Source organism: Dermacentor albipictus, chromosome 5 (genome assembly GCF_038994185.2).
Source record: "Dermacentor albipictus isolate Rhodes 1998 colony chromosome 5, USDA_Dalb.pri_finalv2, whole genome shotgun sequence".
Lineage (NCBI taxonomy): Eukaryota > Metazoa > Arthropoda > Arachnida > Ixodida > Ixodidae > Dermacentor > Dermacentor albipictus.
Genome location: NC_091825.1, coordinates 96,161,488 through 96,175,977, shown reverse-complemented (window position 1 = coordinate 96,175,977; position 14,490 = coordinate 96,161,488). Strand labels below are relative to the sequence as shown.

The 14,490-nt window shown below is 48.1% G+C and overlaps 2 protein-coding genes across 6 annotated transcripts in view; one reads left to right on the top strand and one right to left on the bottom strand.

Annotated features, from left to right (window-relative positions):
• LOC135918615 (presenilin homolog) overlaps positions 1–14,490 on the bottom strand; it is a 98,936-nt gene that overhangs the window by 60,845 nt on the left and 23,601 nt on the right. For 3 of the 5 annotated variants that reach the window (XM_070538626.1, XM_065452230.2, XM_065452233.2), the window contains exon 1: positions 1,333–1,533. The exons of the other annotated variants lie outside the window; for them this stretch is intronic. The gene's annotated coding sequence lies outside the window, so the exon portion shown is untranslated. Of the gene's footprint in view, positions 1–1,332; positions 1,534–14,490 lie in introns of those variants that run through there. 5 annotated transcript variants of the gene reach the window in all.
• LOC135918636 (uncharacterized) lies at positions 4,263–10,706 on the top strand. The gene is made up of 3 exons (XM_065452266.1): positions 4,263–4,395; positions 6,650–6,848; positions 10,129–10,706. The coding sequence occupies exons 1-3, from the start codon at positions 4,356–4,358 to the stop codon at positions 10,526–10,528; spliced, it is 639 nt and encodes a 212-aa protein (XP_065308338.1). The 5' UTR covers positions 4,263–4,355; the 3' UTR covers positions 10,529–10,706.

Sequence of the window (14,490 nt, the reverse complement as noted above, 5' to 3'; positions counted from 1 at the left end):
GAAAGTGTGGACGCGAGTAACGTTCTTGGCAGGAAAATATCCGGCATACTGTGACAGAAACAGAAAATGCCTAAAGAATAATGACTGTTGCGTTGAGGGAAAGAGTTTCACGCTGTAAGGAGCAGCGTCTTTAATTATGATAGCTGCAAACAGGGCCTACGTAGAGCCAGTGACCGCCGCTTCCCTTTCCACTAAGCGGCGCTTTGTTCGACTGATTCGCTGTTGTGTGCTCCCGCTGAGATCCCGAGCAGAGCCGTTACCGGTTGACATTTCCGACAGAAGCGTCGCGAATAAGTTATCTTAGAGCGCAGCCCTTAGGTGCCCGTTTCTGGGGTGAGCGTCGACGTCGCTCGTCATCGAGCGAACGAGCGCGGCGAAGGATGAAAGAGCGAACGCGGACCGCAGCCGATGAAAGACGGCGACAGCGAAGAGAGCCCGAGGAGGAAACCGGAGGAGGAGGGTACAGCGAAAGCGTGAGAAGAAAAGCGTAGCGCTGCGCAAGACGAGCCTTGCGTCGGCGACGGCTACAAGATGGCGTCAGAGTAGGGCGCGTCGTCTGCTCACCGATGCCGCTGAATGAGCGGAGGTCTGCGTGCGGCGGCTGATGCTAATCGCGCCCACGCGTCACCCACGCGCTGCCTCCCACGATCTGCCGATTAGCAAGGCAGTCGCGCCACACTTCGCTCTGGTTGCAACTTGCCGCACGAGCCAGATTGTCCGCGCCAGCCAAATATCGCGAAAATAAAACTCGTATGCTCCCTAATACTCCCTAATGCACTCAAATTTCGCATTAGGAAGTATCGTAATCGTCGTTGAATTTCTTAGTATGACCTGTGTAACGTTAAGAAATTTGGATGTGGAATTATTGGTTTGATAGTAAACGCCGGTAGTTGATATTCTATAGCCAAGAATTAAAGGAAAAAGTAGAAGAGGCCAGACCATGAAATTCCCAGATCAGGAAAGCGGCATGGCATGTCGTCATGACAGGAGAACTGGTGTCCGAGTGAAGGGAAAGTTATTGCATTAGTCAACCCGTATAATCTGGCTAAGAGCAATCATACAATTTACTAACCAACTTGATGATGGTATGCCCGTAACAGGAAGGCACTACAAAACAAAGGGAAAGGATGCAGGGGCATGCAGCAGCGTCGAAAATGGAGGGTCACTGAGGGAGAAGAAGAGCACCCCAATTTACCTTTCCATACCAATGCTGCTGCAGGTACTCACTCAGCCAGGAAGCTCGGTGACGGACAAGTCGCCCGTCCCTGTCACCCCTTCACCTCCCCACTTTCGCGCCAAGCACTTTGGCCGCCATTATAGGGGCAGGCATACCTGGTGCATAAGCTGCTCGTACAGCTGCAGCAGAAGTTGTCGGAGTAGCTCCACCTCAATTTCGGCCATGGCCAATGAAGCGGGGTCAGCGGGCGAGGACAACCCGGGAGTCCCTTCTGGTGCCTCCGCAGCCTCCACATCTTCCGCTTTTTCGACGCTTCCCGACATTCCGTACTGGAGACTGGAGCAAGACGCTGGCGAATAGCTGTTGTTGTTGTTGTTGTTGTCCTTAGTGGCCGTGGCACATACCCACAGTGGGGGATTGGCCAAGAATCGGGCGGTTTAATTAGGTGCCTAAAAATAATAATGGAAACAAGGGAGTTAACAATTTGGGCGAATAGCTTCTGGCTTTCTTAACCTTCTTTATCTTCTTGCCTCGCGATGACGCCGCTTGATGATGACCGCGACTGCAGTTACCACGATGGAAATAGTGAAAAAAAAAATTGGAACGTGTCTGTCATTATGATAGCGCGTAAAAATCTCGGAAATGGTAGCGAGTCCACTAATCGTGATGTTTGTGCACTATTGAGTTTGTTGCGCTTCTTTCTTATCTAGGGAGTTACCGACGATCATCAGTCCGAGAAAATAAGTCAGCTCCTCGCATCTCCCTTTCTTTTGCCTTTTCAGCAGTGAAGAGCAGGTTGTGCCGCTATGACAATGGCAGATGCCCACTGAGGGGCATTATCCCCTCGTGGGCTAAGTTAGAGTAGGTATAAATGTAAAAGAAAGGAAACCCAAGTTAACAAGCGTGGGATGAGCTTACAGGAATGAGAAGTAGCAGTGCCGTCGCCTCTGGAGTTCTTCAAGCACAGTTTTAGCAGTCGTTTCGTGCACATCCTTTTTATTTTTTCTTTCGTTCGTGATAACATGACCAGAAACGTGTATTCTCGACTACGAGCACTGTGCGTTCGAAGTCGTTGCTGTAGCCTGTTGCCAGCGAAGATGACGACCACAGCGCCGCGTATGCGATTATCTCGCTTGCTTGCTTGTTCCTCATTCGTGGCGCTTACCCACTACACGGGAGATCAGCCAAGAAGTCAGCGGTGAGAAGTTAAAGGGAGGGGGAGAGAGAAAAACCTAAATTAAACGTAAATCAGGGTGAATTTAAAGGTTTATGATGATTATGAAATAGATTTACCTGGCAGATTTAGAAATAAGGATATTTGTAATAATGTATAAGCACTAAATTTTGTGGGGTTTTTTTTGGTGGTATTATTAGAATAATTTCCAACACACAGTCGGAAACTTAAGGAGTTATCTGATCATTGATTTCAAGAATTAACATGATAGCCTTCTTGTGTCGTAGAGATAGTCGCAAAGGGCCACGCAGATGTTCCTGTGGCTAAAGCCCAATGAAGAAGCCCCGGAGAGGATATTTTGAGTAACTAAAGAAATACCCAATTTTCGGGATGAAAATTTGGATTTCTTCCTCTGATATGTAAGCCGACGGCAAGCTAGTAGGAAGTGATAAATGCTTCCAGGTTCCTGGTAGGTAAGACACAGAGGGGACCTATATGCAGGTCTGGTTCCAGACCAGACCTGCATATAGGTAAAATTTAATGGTGTGATGCGGCAGGGTAATTTTGTTACAGATATTTCTAATTTGCGTACGAGACACCATTTATTGTTCTTTGAAAAGGGCAAATGATTAAATTGCAATGTTTGCATTTTCAGTTTTGTAAAATCTAGGAAAGATAAAGTTTTCTAAACCTAGCCGCGATGACATAAGCATAAGGAGGCATAATTACCATAAGTGGCCCATCAAGAGATATACGTGCAAGTGTGTGTCATTTCATTTAAGAATATACCTCGATGGCCTGGAACCCATACCAATCGCACTAGGCTTAAGTGTAGAGGGTTCAACAACTTAAATGTATTGGCTACAGTAATGTCGCAAGATGTAGTGAGTGATGTGCATACTGATAGGGTTATCAGTCACTATAACCACAGTTGAATAATTTAAAGGAAGTTTTCACAGAGCTAAGATAACGGCTGATAGTTCAGCCAGAAATATGGGTGTACAATCGGGAAGGCGTAATGGCCCAGGGCAGTGACTCGGAGAAAATATCCACACCCGCTTTCTCCTCACTCATTGACGCATCTGTCGCGATCAGATGATCTATTCCCAATTACATTAAAGGCTCTTGTAGCATGCCGTTTAAGCGTGCAGTGGGCAGGCGTTTTACAATGAATAGAAATACATCGTTAAATTCAATCTTTATATTAGGCGAGGGCTTGTCTGTGAAAATGATCTTGCTCACATTAACGTTTAGTGGCTCTATCTCGGCTTGTACAAACAAAACCTGAGCTCTGTGTAAACGGGGCCAATGCTCGCCGAAAAATGCCCACTAATAATTTCACTAATAAATACAAATTGTGATCGTCTCAAATAAGATCCATAAATGTTTAAATATGTTTTTACTGTTAAAATGTGGAATCGGCATGGAAGAGTAAGCAGTCGTGCTTCTTCATATAAAACATTGTTAGCAACAAATTTTGGTAAACCAAGACCATTTCGAAGACCCTCCCGCTCTAGAACTAGAGTTTTAATCCCGGTTGCTGGCCCACCAGTGTATACCACGCACCCAAATTATACAGTGTCGGTCGAACGCACATGCAATGAATCATTCTTCCACTGACAACACGTTTGCTACACTATTTCGTTTTCTTCATCGCCACTGTTATCTTTTTGTAAATTTCTTATGCTCTGAATAACTGAATCAAAATTATTTTTCCTTTATTTCTATATTTTACTGGTCTAATTAGTCAATTACACATTACTCTTTTTATAGGGGCTTCCAACTTATCGTCTCATTCCAGTATTCCCCATAGTTATTGTGTTTCTTCCGACCAACCGTTTCTTGGCTAATCTCCCATTGCGGGTACACGTCATGTTTTAGACCAATCATCATTATCACAATAGTCATTGTTATAATGAGCATGCGCAGCCCAAGAACAGAAGAAGAAGAGCTTCATAAACGGAGAGACGACGCCTCCACGGCCTCTAAGGTGCCCCATAGGACATGGAGACGCGCCCACTAGTTCCAGGGGGAGTATCGAATGGTAAGTGCCGACAGCCACCATGAAAAGCGGCATCTTTTAAACAAACGCGGCCTTCGACAATTTCTCGCCTCGTTTTTAGGAGCCGGAACGCCACTGGCGTCTTTAGTCTTTCATGGTTGAGGGTCGAGGCAACGGCGGACGAGCATCTCCCATAGTTTGTGGAGGCGTTGAACGCCATATTGGGTGGAGAGCGACAACGAAGTATTGGCGGATATAGCGAACAGTAACAGTTGTTTTATCTTTCACTTGTAAGTTCTGCGCGACAGGCAAGTGTGTCCCGGAGGTTCTGTACAATCCGCAAGGGAAAGTTTCACGCTGTTCGTACAAAGCACGTGCCTGTGGAAATTGATAAAGAGAAGGCGCAGTCCGCAAGACGCCGTTGTACGCATTCAGTTAAAGGTGCTCGTGTAGCAAAACTCGTTCGCTGAAACCAACACTTACTTCGGACGATGGCGGTATATCACTGCAAGCGATACAACGAAAGAGCGTAACTACTCGAAAATTCCTTGAAACCCGCAGTCACCAAGGGTATTTGTAAACCTCCAAATTTCTGCCGATTCAAGCATAGTGCAGGATCTAGAAGTGTTAGATAGGATAAACGGTAGTGATCATAGATTAAATAGGTCTAAGATTTTCTCAATTTGGAGAGAGAAATATCGACATTAGGCAAGAATAAACATACCAACCTAGACACAGTAAGGGTAAAAGTAGACGATTTCATGCTGCTGCTCACAAACAGATATTCAGCTTTAGAACAGGAAAGGTATTCTGTAGGAGTCCACCTAGTGGACTGTCCCTTTGGGCCGCTGCTGATAGGCTGGGGCCACTTGTCTCCTCGTCGCTCGTATAGCTGTATCCAATCAACAGCGACCGAAATGAACAGCCCACTAGGTGGACTCTTACAGGATAGCCCGCCCAGTGGGATGAAGGAAACAGAGGTAATGAATGAAGCCGTAACCAGGCTGATTTCAAAAGCAGCAGTTGGAGTGGGATGTAAGGCACTGAGGCAACCAGTAGGAGAGCTCTCCCAATTAACAAAGGACCTAAGAAAGAAACGAAGAAGCATGAAAGCATCCAATTCAAGAGATCATACAGAATTCGCTAAATTATCAAAGCTGATAAACAAGAAGAAATCAAGCGATATTCGCAATTCCAACGTCTAAAAGATTGAGGAAGCTGTAAAAAATGATCGCAGCATAAGATCAATGATCGGAAAACTTGGCATAAGACAGAGCAAGATGTATGAAGTGAAAGATAAGCAGGGTAATGTCATCAACAATTTCCGCGATATAGTAAAGCAGCAGAAGAATTCGTACTAGCCTTTACAGTTCCTAGAACAGCCATGCAATCTTCATTTGAAGTAGTGGTGAAGAGGATACAGAGGCTCCTTCTTTAAGTAGCGATGAATTTAGAAGCGCCTTTTAAGACTTGTCCCGAGGATAATCGGCAGAAGAAGATTGAATAACAGTCTATTTATTCAAAGATGGATGAGGTGCTATGCTTAAAAAGCTTGCGGCCTTTTATACGCAATGCCTCACGACTTCAAGTATACCGGAGAGCTGAAAGAATGTCTACATTATACTATTCCTTCAGAACGGATAAGTTAAAGAATTGAATAATTATAGGCCCACTATAGCTTGCTTTCAGTATTGTATAAAATATTCACCAAGATGATTTGCAATAGAATCAGGGCAACACTTGACTTCGATCAACCAAGAGAACAGCTTGGCTTCAGGAAGGGATATTCGACAATAGGTCACATCCATGTCATCAATCAGGTAATTCAGAAATCTGCAGAGTACAATCAACCTATCTATTTGTTCTCTTACTATTTGGGAAATGTGTCAACGTCATATATATGTATGCTTACTGAATATGCCCGCGAATATTTTGTTACTTTCATTAACCTTTTTGCTCCGGTAAATTTGCTCATTGCGCATTTATTACGTATGTTTGCTAAAGATGGCATGGGCTGGGCGGGCAAGGCCCGTCGTGCCAACGTTATTGTTGGCTCTTTCAGCACGCTCTCAGCATCCCTGTTTAGACGCAAATAAAGTCGATGTGAAGTTATCGATCCCCTACCACTGCTCTTAAATGAGTTATGGCGATCTACCTGTATACACTTGCATGTATTTCTTTAGCGACTACTCCGACCAAGGCATTGTTTGTCACAAAGCTCCTCGAAGTAGCGCGTTCGCTATAAGCGGAGTTTCGCTATACGTGCGCAATCGGCGCGGCCGCTCTTCCTGCGAAGGTGGTGTCCAGGAGCGGCCCGCGGCTCCAGCGCCGCATCTGCGCTCGGCGCTCAAGCCTAGCCCGAAGCCGCCGCCGCCGCCTCCTGCGCCGGTCCAGCTGCCGATGGCATCCACAGCCGCCGGGGCCGTGCTGGGCGCGGTGGGCGTGGCCAGGAACGCGGCGTCGAGCGCCGTCCAAGCCGCGGCAACTTCGATCGGGTAACTCTCGATGCGCAAGGAGGCCGCCGGTCGACAGCCGGAAGGCCTGCAACTGTCGCAAATTTATTTATTTATTTATTTATTTATTTATTTATTTATTTATTTATTTATTTATTATGCGAAGCATACTAGCCGCACAACCACGCTCTTCCTTGCTGCGCCACGCGCGGCCGTGTAGCTGCCATATGACGTCATAACAGCTGCAAAGCGGACGCTTAAGCTTCGCCTTCAAGAGTGGAACGCGACAGCGTTCCCGTCGACCCGCCAATGGGTGTAAGACAATGGGCTACGGCGCAGCGACTACGCGCCCCGCATCGGACGCCGTGAGCGTCGAGCAACGCCGCGTTCGGCGCGGCAACGAAATGTGCGCCTGAGCAACGACGCACGCCTGAGCCGACGCCGACGACACCGGCTTTTCTGCGACACGAGCTCCTTAACGCTGTAAAAGAATAAAGGCTAGTTTGCTTAGCATCCTGGGCTTAAACTTAGCTAAGCCACAGCCATTTTTATTTATTTATTTATAAGTACACCCAAGATTCCAATCGGAACATTGAGTGATGTGGAGGAAGTAAAAAAAAATTACATAAAGCATAAACAGGAACAAATAAACGTTGCTAAGGAGTATAAAATTTCTGTACAATATTTAAAACACAACTCCACAAAAAGCGAGCGCAAAAATTATCGCGGAATGTTTCACGGTTTGTGACGGCTGTCAGGAAAATAATTCCCAGAGTGCAATGGCTTGTGGAACCGCTGAGGAATTAAAAGCTTTGATTCTACCAAATATTCGCTTGAGTCTGTTATGATTACGAAGACTATAGAAATACGCAGTTGGGTTACAAGAAGCAATTTGTGTTATGTTGCGCCGTGAATGTATTTGTGTATCAAACATAACAGTGCGATTTTTCTGCGGGTACATAATGCTTTAAGGGATAAGTCTCCTTTAATTGCAGTGACACTAGAGTACCGGTCGTAGCTAGATGAAATGAATCTGGCGGCTCTGGCTGGAGTTTGCCCTGGACCAGCTGTACTTCGCCCAGGAAATCTGAGTTAATGAGTCCTGCACTGCTACATAACATTGCTGGAATTCTTATATTTTCCAAACTTTGTACGAATGCCCCATAGTCCAATAGTTCGGTACCGCGCACGCTCAACACAATTCACCCAACACTGCATTCCACCTGGCTAACTGGTTAACTGTCAGTCACATCTCTCTTCTCCTCCAGTCTCTCATTCCGCACGTCCGTAATCTGCTAGGCGAGGTCTGGCAGGTAATGACAATCTCAAAGCAAGAGGTCCGGACTAGGTTCTAAATTGAGGGTTTATTCCGTCCCTCCCTCCATTTCGGACCCCAGCTTCACTGAAAAATACTGAAAAATAAAGGGGGGGGGGCAGTGCCGTCCCTCGGCTGAACGGGACACTGAACGTCAATTGCACTCCACGGTGATTCTTGAGAGAAAGCTGTGTATCCTTGGGCGCTTTTGGCATCTACTCGAATGCGCATCAGGGGGTGCTTCTCAACTCATCGAAGGAATGATTGAGAAGTTCTACTGAGGCACGGTGTCTTCTTAACCTTAAGGGCGGTCCGGTACTCCGTTCAGTGTATCAATGAAGAGCTTTCCGTATAACGTCGATGAATACGGAGTTGGGGCTATGCGCTTGTAGGAGCTGATATCATCGTTAACCTGTAGCCACATGTGGTAATCACCTTGCTAGCGATCTCCGGTAACGATGCTGCTTGATTTGGGACCCTCCACGAAGACCGCCACATTGGCGGGTACCACAGCGCCCAACCGACCGGCGTGTTTAACTCTGTTCACTCCATCCACAGGAGCTCCAGGGGACATTCTGGCAGCGCAGTGAAATGGTGCAAACCAGTTTCTCGCGTCGCCTTTCCCCTCTTGCACTCTCCTTGCGTGTATACGTGCCCTCTCAACCCCCTCCCGACGCGGCGTGCAAAACAGGAGCCGCAGCAGCTGCACCGGCAGCACTAGTGGAAAAGTATCAAGAAGAGGCAAAGCTTCGCTACCCGCCGTTGTTGCTCAGTGGCTATGGTGTTAGGCTGCTGAGCACGAGGTCGCGGGATCGAATCCCGGCCACAGCGGCCGCATTTCGATGGGGGCGAAAACATCCGTGTACTTAGATTTAGGAGCACGTTAAAGAACCCCAGGTGGTCGAAATTTCCGGAGTCCTCCACTACGGCGTGCCTCATAAACAAAAAGTGGTTTTGGCACGCAAAACCCCATAATTTAATTTTTTTAAAGCTTCCCTTTAAACGCTGTGCGTGCCGTAGTGAAAGAACACTTGCAAGCGTAGTTCTCAAAATACCATTCATCAGAGGTAGCATTTCGAGTATGTACTAATTCGGATGTTCAGAAGTGAGGGCAGGAATCGTAATGTTTTCTGTGCCTAGCAGCAGACATAACAAGACATCGCTATGAGACGAAAGAATTGTCAAAAATTCCTAGGCTTTAGGCACCGACTTAGCGTGCGACATGACTGCATGTTTCGCGCGCCGACAACCAGCCACTTGGAACGAATTCTCTGGACTGCACCAGCTTCAGGATATTAATTTTCAAAGTGTCCGACGAAAGCAATTCTCGTTCCAGGTACTTCTTTAAGAAACCGCTGTTTTATGCATTGCAGCACAAAAGTAACTGGAACACCAATGCATTTTGACGGACACTGTGAAAATTAATATCTCGGAACTGGTGCTGTCCAGAGAATTCGTTCCCTGTGGATACGCTGCGCAGACTCAGCGGCTATAATTCGTAGATTGAAATATGTGGCGTAAAGGACTGAATTAAAACTGTAATTACCGTAATTACGTAACTCATTGAATTAACCATTCTTATTTCTCGTAGAAGTAATGGCCGCCTCATGGAGTAATTTAGATCAAGGGTTATTATTGTATTCTCTGCCACAAGCAATTTCTAAAAAAGATTGGTGCAGCCGCAAAGAAAGAATACACCCTATATGTGTCTTCTGTGGAAATCAAATGTCGTAAGTCAGCGATGGTGTGCGTCCTCGACTGCTGTTCTCGTCCTCCGTAGCTCCGTTCAAAGTTGAACCTGAAAAATCTCTCCTCGCGCGCGATTCTCTGCCGACACACGTCGACTTCATCATCATCATCATCATCATCATTTATTTTCCGTTAATGACCCCGATGGGGCATTACATACGAGGGGATAGAGGGGTGTGGCAGCAGGAAACATTACAGGGCGTGATCGGTATAGACGTGCTCTTCCAATGCGCCTTACATGCCGTAACCTGAGCCCAGGCTACCGTCAACCACCGAGCCGGAAGCCTCCACCAAGTCGAGCTCGCTGACAGCCAGGGACAAGCGGAAGTGGGACGCTCTGCGCGCGGTCGGCAACCCCATGCAGACGGCGTGCATGGCGTGCAGCGTACTGTGCGGGCTGCTCCTGCTCGGCGTGCTGGGTTACATGCTGCTGTTCGCACCTGTCGGACACAGAGAGGCCGCCGGGCACGTGCACAGGCCGACGGTGACCGCTGACCCCGACGGGACGACCGAGCGGGAGGACCTCATATGGCTGCCCCCTGTCACCGGTGGTCCAGCCGTCCCAAGCCGTCCAGAACATTCCCAAGCCGTCCAGAACACGAGTGTTGTGGACGGCTTGGGAATGTCGAAGCCTCTAGGGGAAAATCAACCGGACTAAAGTGTTATTTCCCTCAATATACTTTCGCTACATATCTTCGAATTTCGCCAATGTACATAACTTTCTATCGCGTATACTTACTTGGTATTTGATCTGTGCTGCACTTCTTGCTTTGTTCTTTGTTTTCATTTTGCAATGAGTATATAGTACTCGTCTAATAAAATTAGCCTTTCTTGTTCTTCGGCTTATGTCCCAATCTAAAGTCGCGCCATGACATTTTGACTCAAGGACCAGATGGAGCTAATACAAGAAACTGTCCAACACCCTTCTTATAGAGGGGAAACAAGCAAGATGTCGTCGTTTCGCCGGAAAAGCGAGGCATTGATTGCGATAGCAAATTAGTGGACAGCTATACTAAGTTGGGATAGCAGTTTTATTGGCCGTATAAGCGTACTAACGAAATTAACAAATATGGTGTCACGCGCGAACAAGCAAACATGAACACACGTCACTCGATGACTGCGGAAACGCGCTGTCAAAACGCTGGAGTGACGAAGCGCGGGAGCAGCAGTGGGCGCACTGACCTTCGCGATGCCCCTCACATCAACGCGAACTAAGCCGCGAAACCACAGTCCAGCATGGACTGTGGTTACAGTCCGTGCAGCGGCCGCCCAGGCCGCCCGGAGTAGAGCGGCCCCCTTCCCTCCCTACCCACGGCGGACCTTGTGCCCGTCACAGATGTCTTTCAAGATACAGCGGCCCGGGCGAGAGTGCGTGGCCGCCCGGGCAACGCTCCACCTTCAATGCGCCCGGAGCCTTGCGTGTGACGGAAGACGGCGCGCTTCCTCCCCGCTTTCCTCCCTTCCGTGCGCGAAATCGAGCCGCCATCGCCGGCTCACCCTCGCACGCTTTCACTCGCACACGCAGCACAAGGCGCTTAGTGACGATTTTATCGTCATTGAACTTTACACGGAGCTATACGGCGATGGCAGAAATGCGCTTAGAGTGTCCATATAATTGTCGCAACAAAATAAGAGTTCGGCAGCATGTTACACTCCAATAACACATGAAGGCGAAAGCCTGCTGCACACGTCGTAATGCAATAAGTTGTACGATCGGTGGGGTGAGACTTCCTGCAAGACATAACGAGCCGCAGTGTGCAGTAAACGTATTGCGTTGTAGGGCAACCTCCTTAACGACACACATGCAAGTGCCTAATACCGAACTGTTCTTCCTTTCTTTCCTTCGTTCTTTTTTTCATTCATATTCAGCCATTGCATCTTTGCTTGCTTACTGGGGTATGAGCCATCCCAAACGATAATGGCCTCGAGCTCCACCACTGGAAAAGCTGGCGCCACCGTCAGCGTGACGTGCTATTAGGGATCACGTGGACATAGCGGCAGCGTCGGTTGCTTCGGGAGCGCCGAAGTGAGCTGAAAAGGAGAGTTTAAATTCCCTCGCACGCTGCGGTCTTCATTTAGTGGCGAGATTTTCCCGCTTCGTGTATCTGCTTTACAACGCTTGAAAGCACTACGATAGGTAGTTGCTGCCTTTGAAGGCGCGCAACATGGTAGGCTACTGCTCGGTGCCGCAATGCCGGTCGCACGCAACGGAGCCCGGTGTCAGCCTCATTCACACGTAGCCGCAGGACAATAAGCTGCGTGAAGCTTGGCTCGCGAAACATAAGACCGGCAAACAGTCATCGGCTACAACACGGGTATGCAGTAAGAACAGACGCGAGGAAGATTTCTGCTACGGCGCCGGGTCTGCGATGTTCGGAAAACGCGCAGTGAGACGCTCGCCCGAATCCGCTGCCCGACTAATGCCATGACGGTTTGGTCTATGAACTTGTCGATGCTACAGATACTGGCAAGTTCACTGGAGTGGAAAGGGAGCGGTAAGAAGCACATTAAAAAAAGGCATGGCATATGGTCATGTTTGTGTTATCAATAGATGCACTGGATCACAAGAATAAGCAGCGGGAAATCGCACGCTAAGAACATCGATAAACATACAGTGCTTCACAACTCGAGAAATAATATTGAAACGTCCAAGAATTTAGAAGAAAAAAAGAGGATTGAATCGTCGCGACGGCACATCACAGTCCCCGTAGGCGTCGAAGTCTCTACAATGAAAATATTTTTGAACAGCTCTGATTGCGCCCACGTAACAATGGTTGCTTTTATACTGTCAACTGCTCATATTCTGCGGCCTAAATCTCATGGCACGGTGCGAAAACACGCACGTGGCGAAAGCGAAACCGTGCGTGGACAAGCACGCAGACGCGCAGTCGGTCGCTGCGAATCTGTGCGATCGCTGCCTTGAGGCTTCATTCTATTACGCTCCATTTGGTTATACAAACACTATAAGAACATATTTCACATAGTTTCTCTCAGCGTTTACCTCCTTTTCATTCAAGAAGCCGGTTCGGCAGACTCCATCGTGGCGACCACGCGCAGTGGCGCTCACTGTACGTGTTCGGTAAAGAGATAGCGCCTGTAAACGATTCTGTGCTTTCAGTTTGCCCAAGATTATTAGTTAGACAGTAAAAAACTTCTCTTGTTTCGAAAGTGCCTACAGAAATGACCAGTAGAGCTCACGCGTGGTGCTTTCAGTGAGCGCTGACAGCAAAACGTATGAGGAGCGCGCCGCGTGATCCCTCATACTACGCCAGCGAGGTGCTTCCGATAGATGGCGACTCCGTAACTCCTCGCCGCCAATATTTTACTTCTCTGGACCAGACACCGCTTATCTCGAGTATGAGCCATTGCAACGAGCCACTTGATTAAGCCTAGACCACAGAACTTATTAAGGCGATATATCGCCTTAATAAGTTCTGTGGTTTTAGGTGCCAGAACCATGTTCTGATTATGAGAAACGCCATAGCAGGATACTCTGAATTAATTTAGACCGCATGCAGTTCCTTAACGTGCACACAATGCACGGTACAAGGGCGCTTTTGCATTTTGCCTCTATCGAATTGTGGCTGCCTCGGCCGCGATTCGATCCCGCGACTTCGTGCATAGTAGCGTAAAGCCAAAGCCACTAAGCAACCACGCCGGGTAAACTACATGCCGGTAAAAAGTAATAATTTGATTCAGTTTTGTTGCAGGATGGTGTGGAAAGCGGGTGAGAGTGTGCGTGTGTGGATGCGCGATAACTATAAATTCAGGGGTTTTACGATTTTGCATTTCACCCTCATCGAAATGCGGCCGCCACTGCCAGAATTCGATCCCGCGCCTTTGGGTTTAGTAGCGCAACGCCATAGCGAATACACCACCATGGCGGGAGGGGCGAAAGGGAAGGGGGGGGTTGCGCGCATGTGTGTATGTGATGATCTTATGCAAAGAAAGAAAGAAGTCGAGATTCGCCCGAAAGGCGAACCATCTATTGCGATAGCAAATTAGTGGACAGCTGTACAAATTAAGGATAGTACATTTATCAGCCCATTAAACTTGTAAACACCGCTACACTAAATAAGAAGCATGGTGTCACGCACGCACACGTGAACATGAACATATCATACTCGATGACTGCACGAACTCGCTGTCAAAATGCTGGAGTGAGGAAGTGCGGCAGCAGCAGCGAGCGAACTGATCTTCGTGCTGCGTCTCGCATCAACTGGAACAAAGTCGCGAAAACACAGCGCACGGCCAGACTCATTCCCCATCGTATATGGCTTTCATGATACAGTGGCCCCGGCGGACAGACGTAGCCCCTCGGGCCGCCCAGAGTAGAAGGCCTTGTTACGACTTTCAGGTGGTCCCGTAGCGCTCGACACCCGTTTCGTGACAGAGCGCTGGTAGCGAAGAGTCCGAGTCAGGCGTCAGTGAAAATAACGAAAGGGACTTTATACACTATATACAGGTCATTATACAGGACAAGATCGGACCGGCACTGGGGTCTGGAGCTAACAGCAAACGCGACTGTTCCCGCTCAGCGACGTCCGTTGAGACTCCAACGCGGGACACATGTCACTCCACTCGAGAGCGGCACTCGGCTCCCGGTGGGTCGGTGGATCC

Coding starts and splice junctions, on each gene's coding strand:
- LOC135918636 (XM_065452266.1), top strand. CDS start 4,356: ATGGAGACGCGCCCACTAGTTCCAGGGGGAGTATCGAATG. Junction 4,396..6,649: donor TCCAGGGGGAGTATCGAATG/GTAAGTGCCGAC, acceptor CTTCCTGCGAAG/GTGGTGTCCAGGAGCGGCCC. Junction 6,849..10,128: donor GCCGCGGCAACTTCGATCGG/GTAACTCTCGAT, acceptor ACCTGAGCCCAG/GCTACCGTCAACCACCGAGC.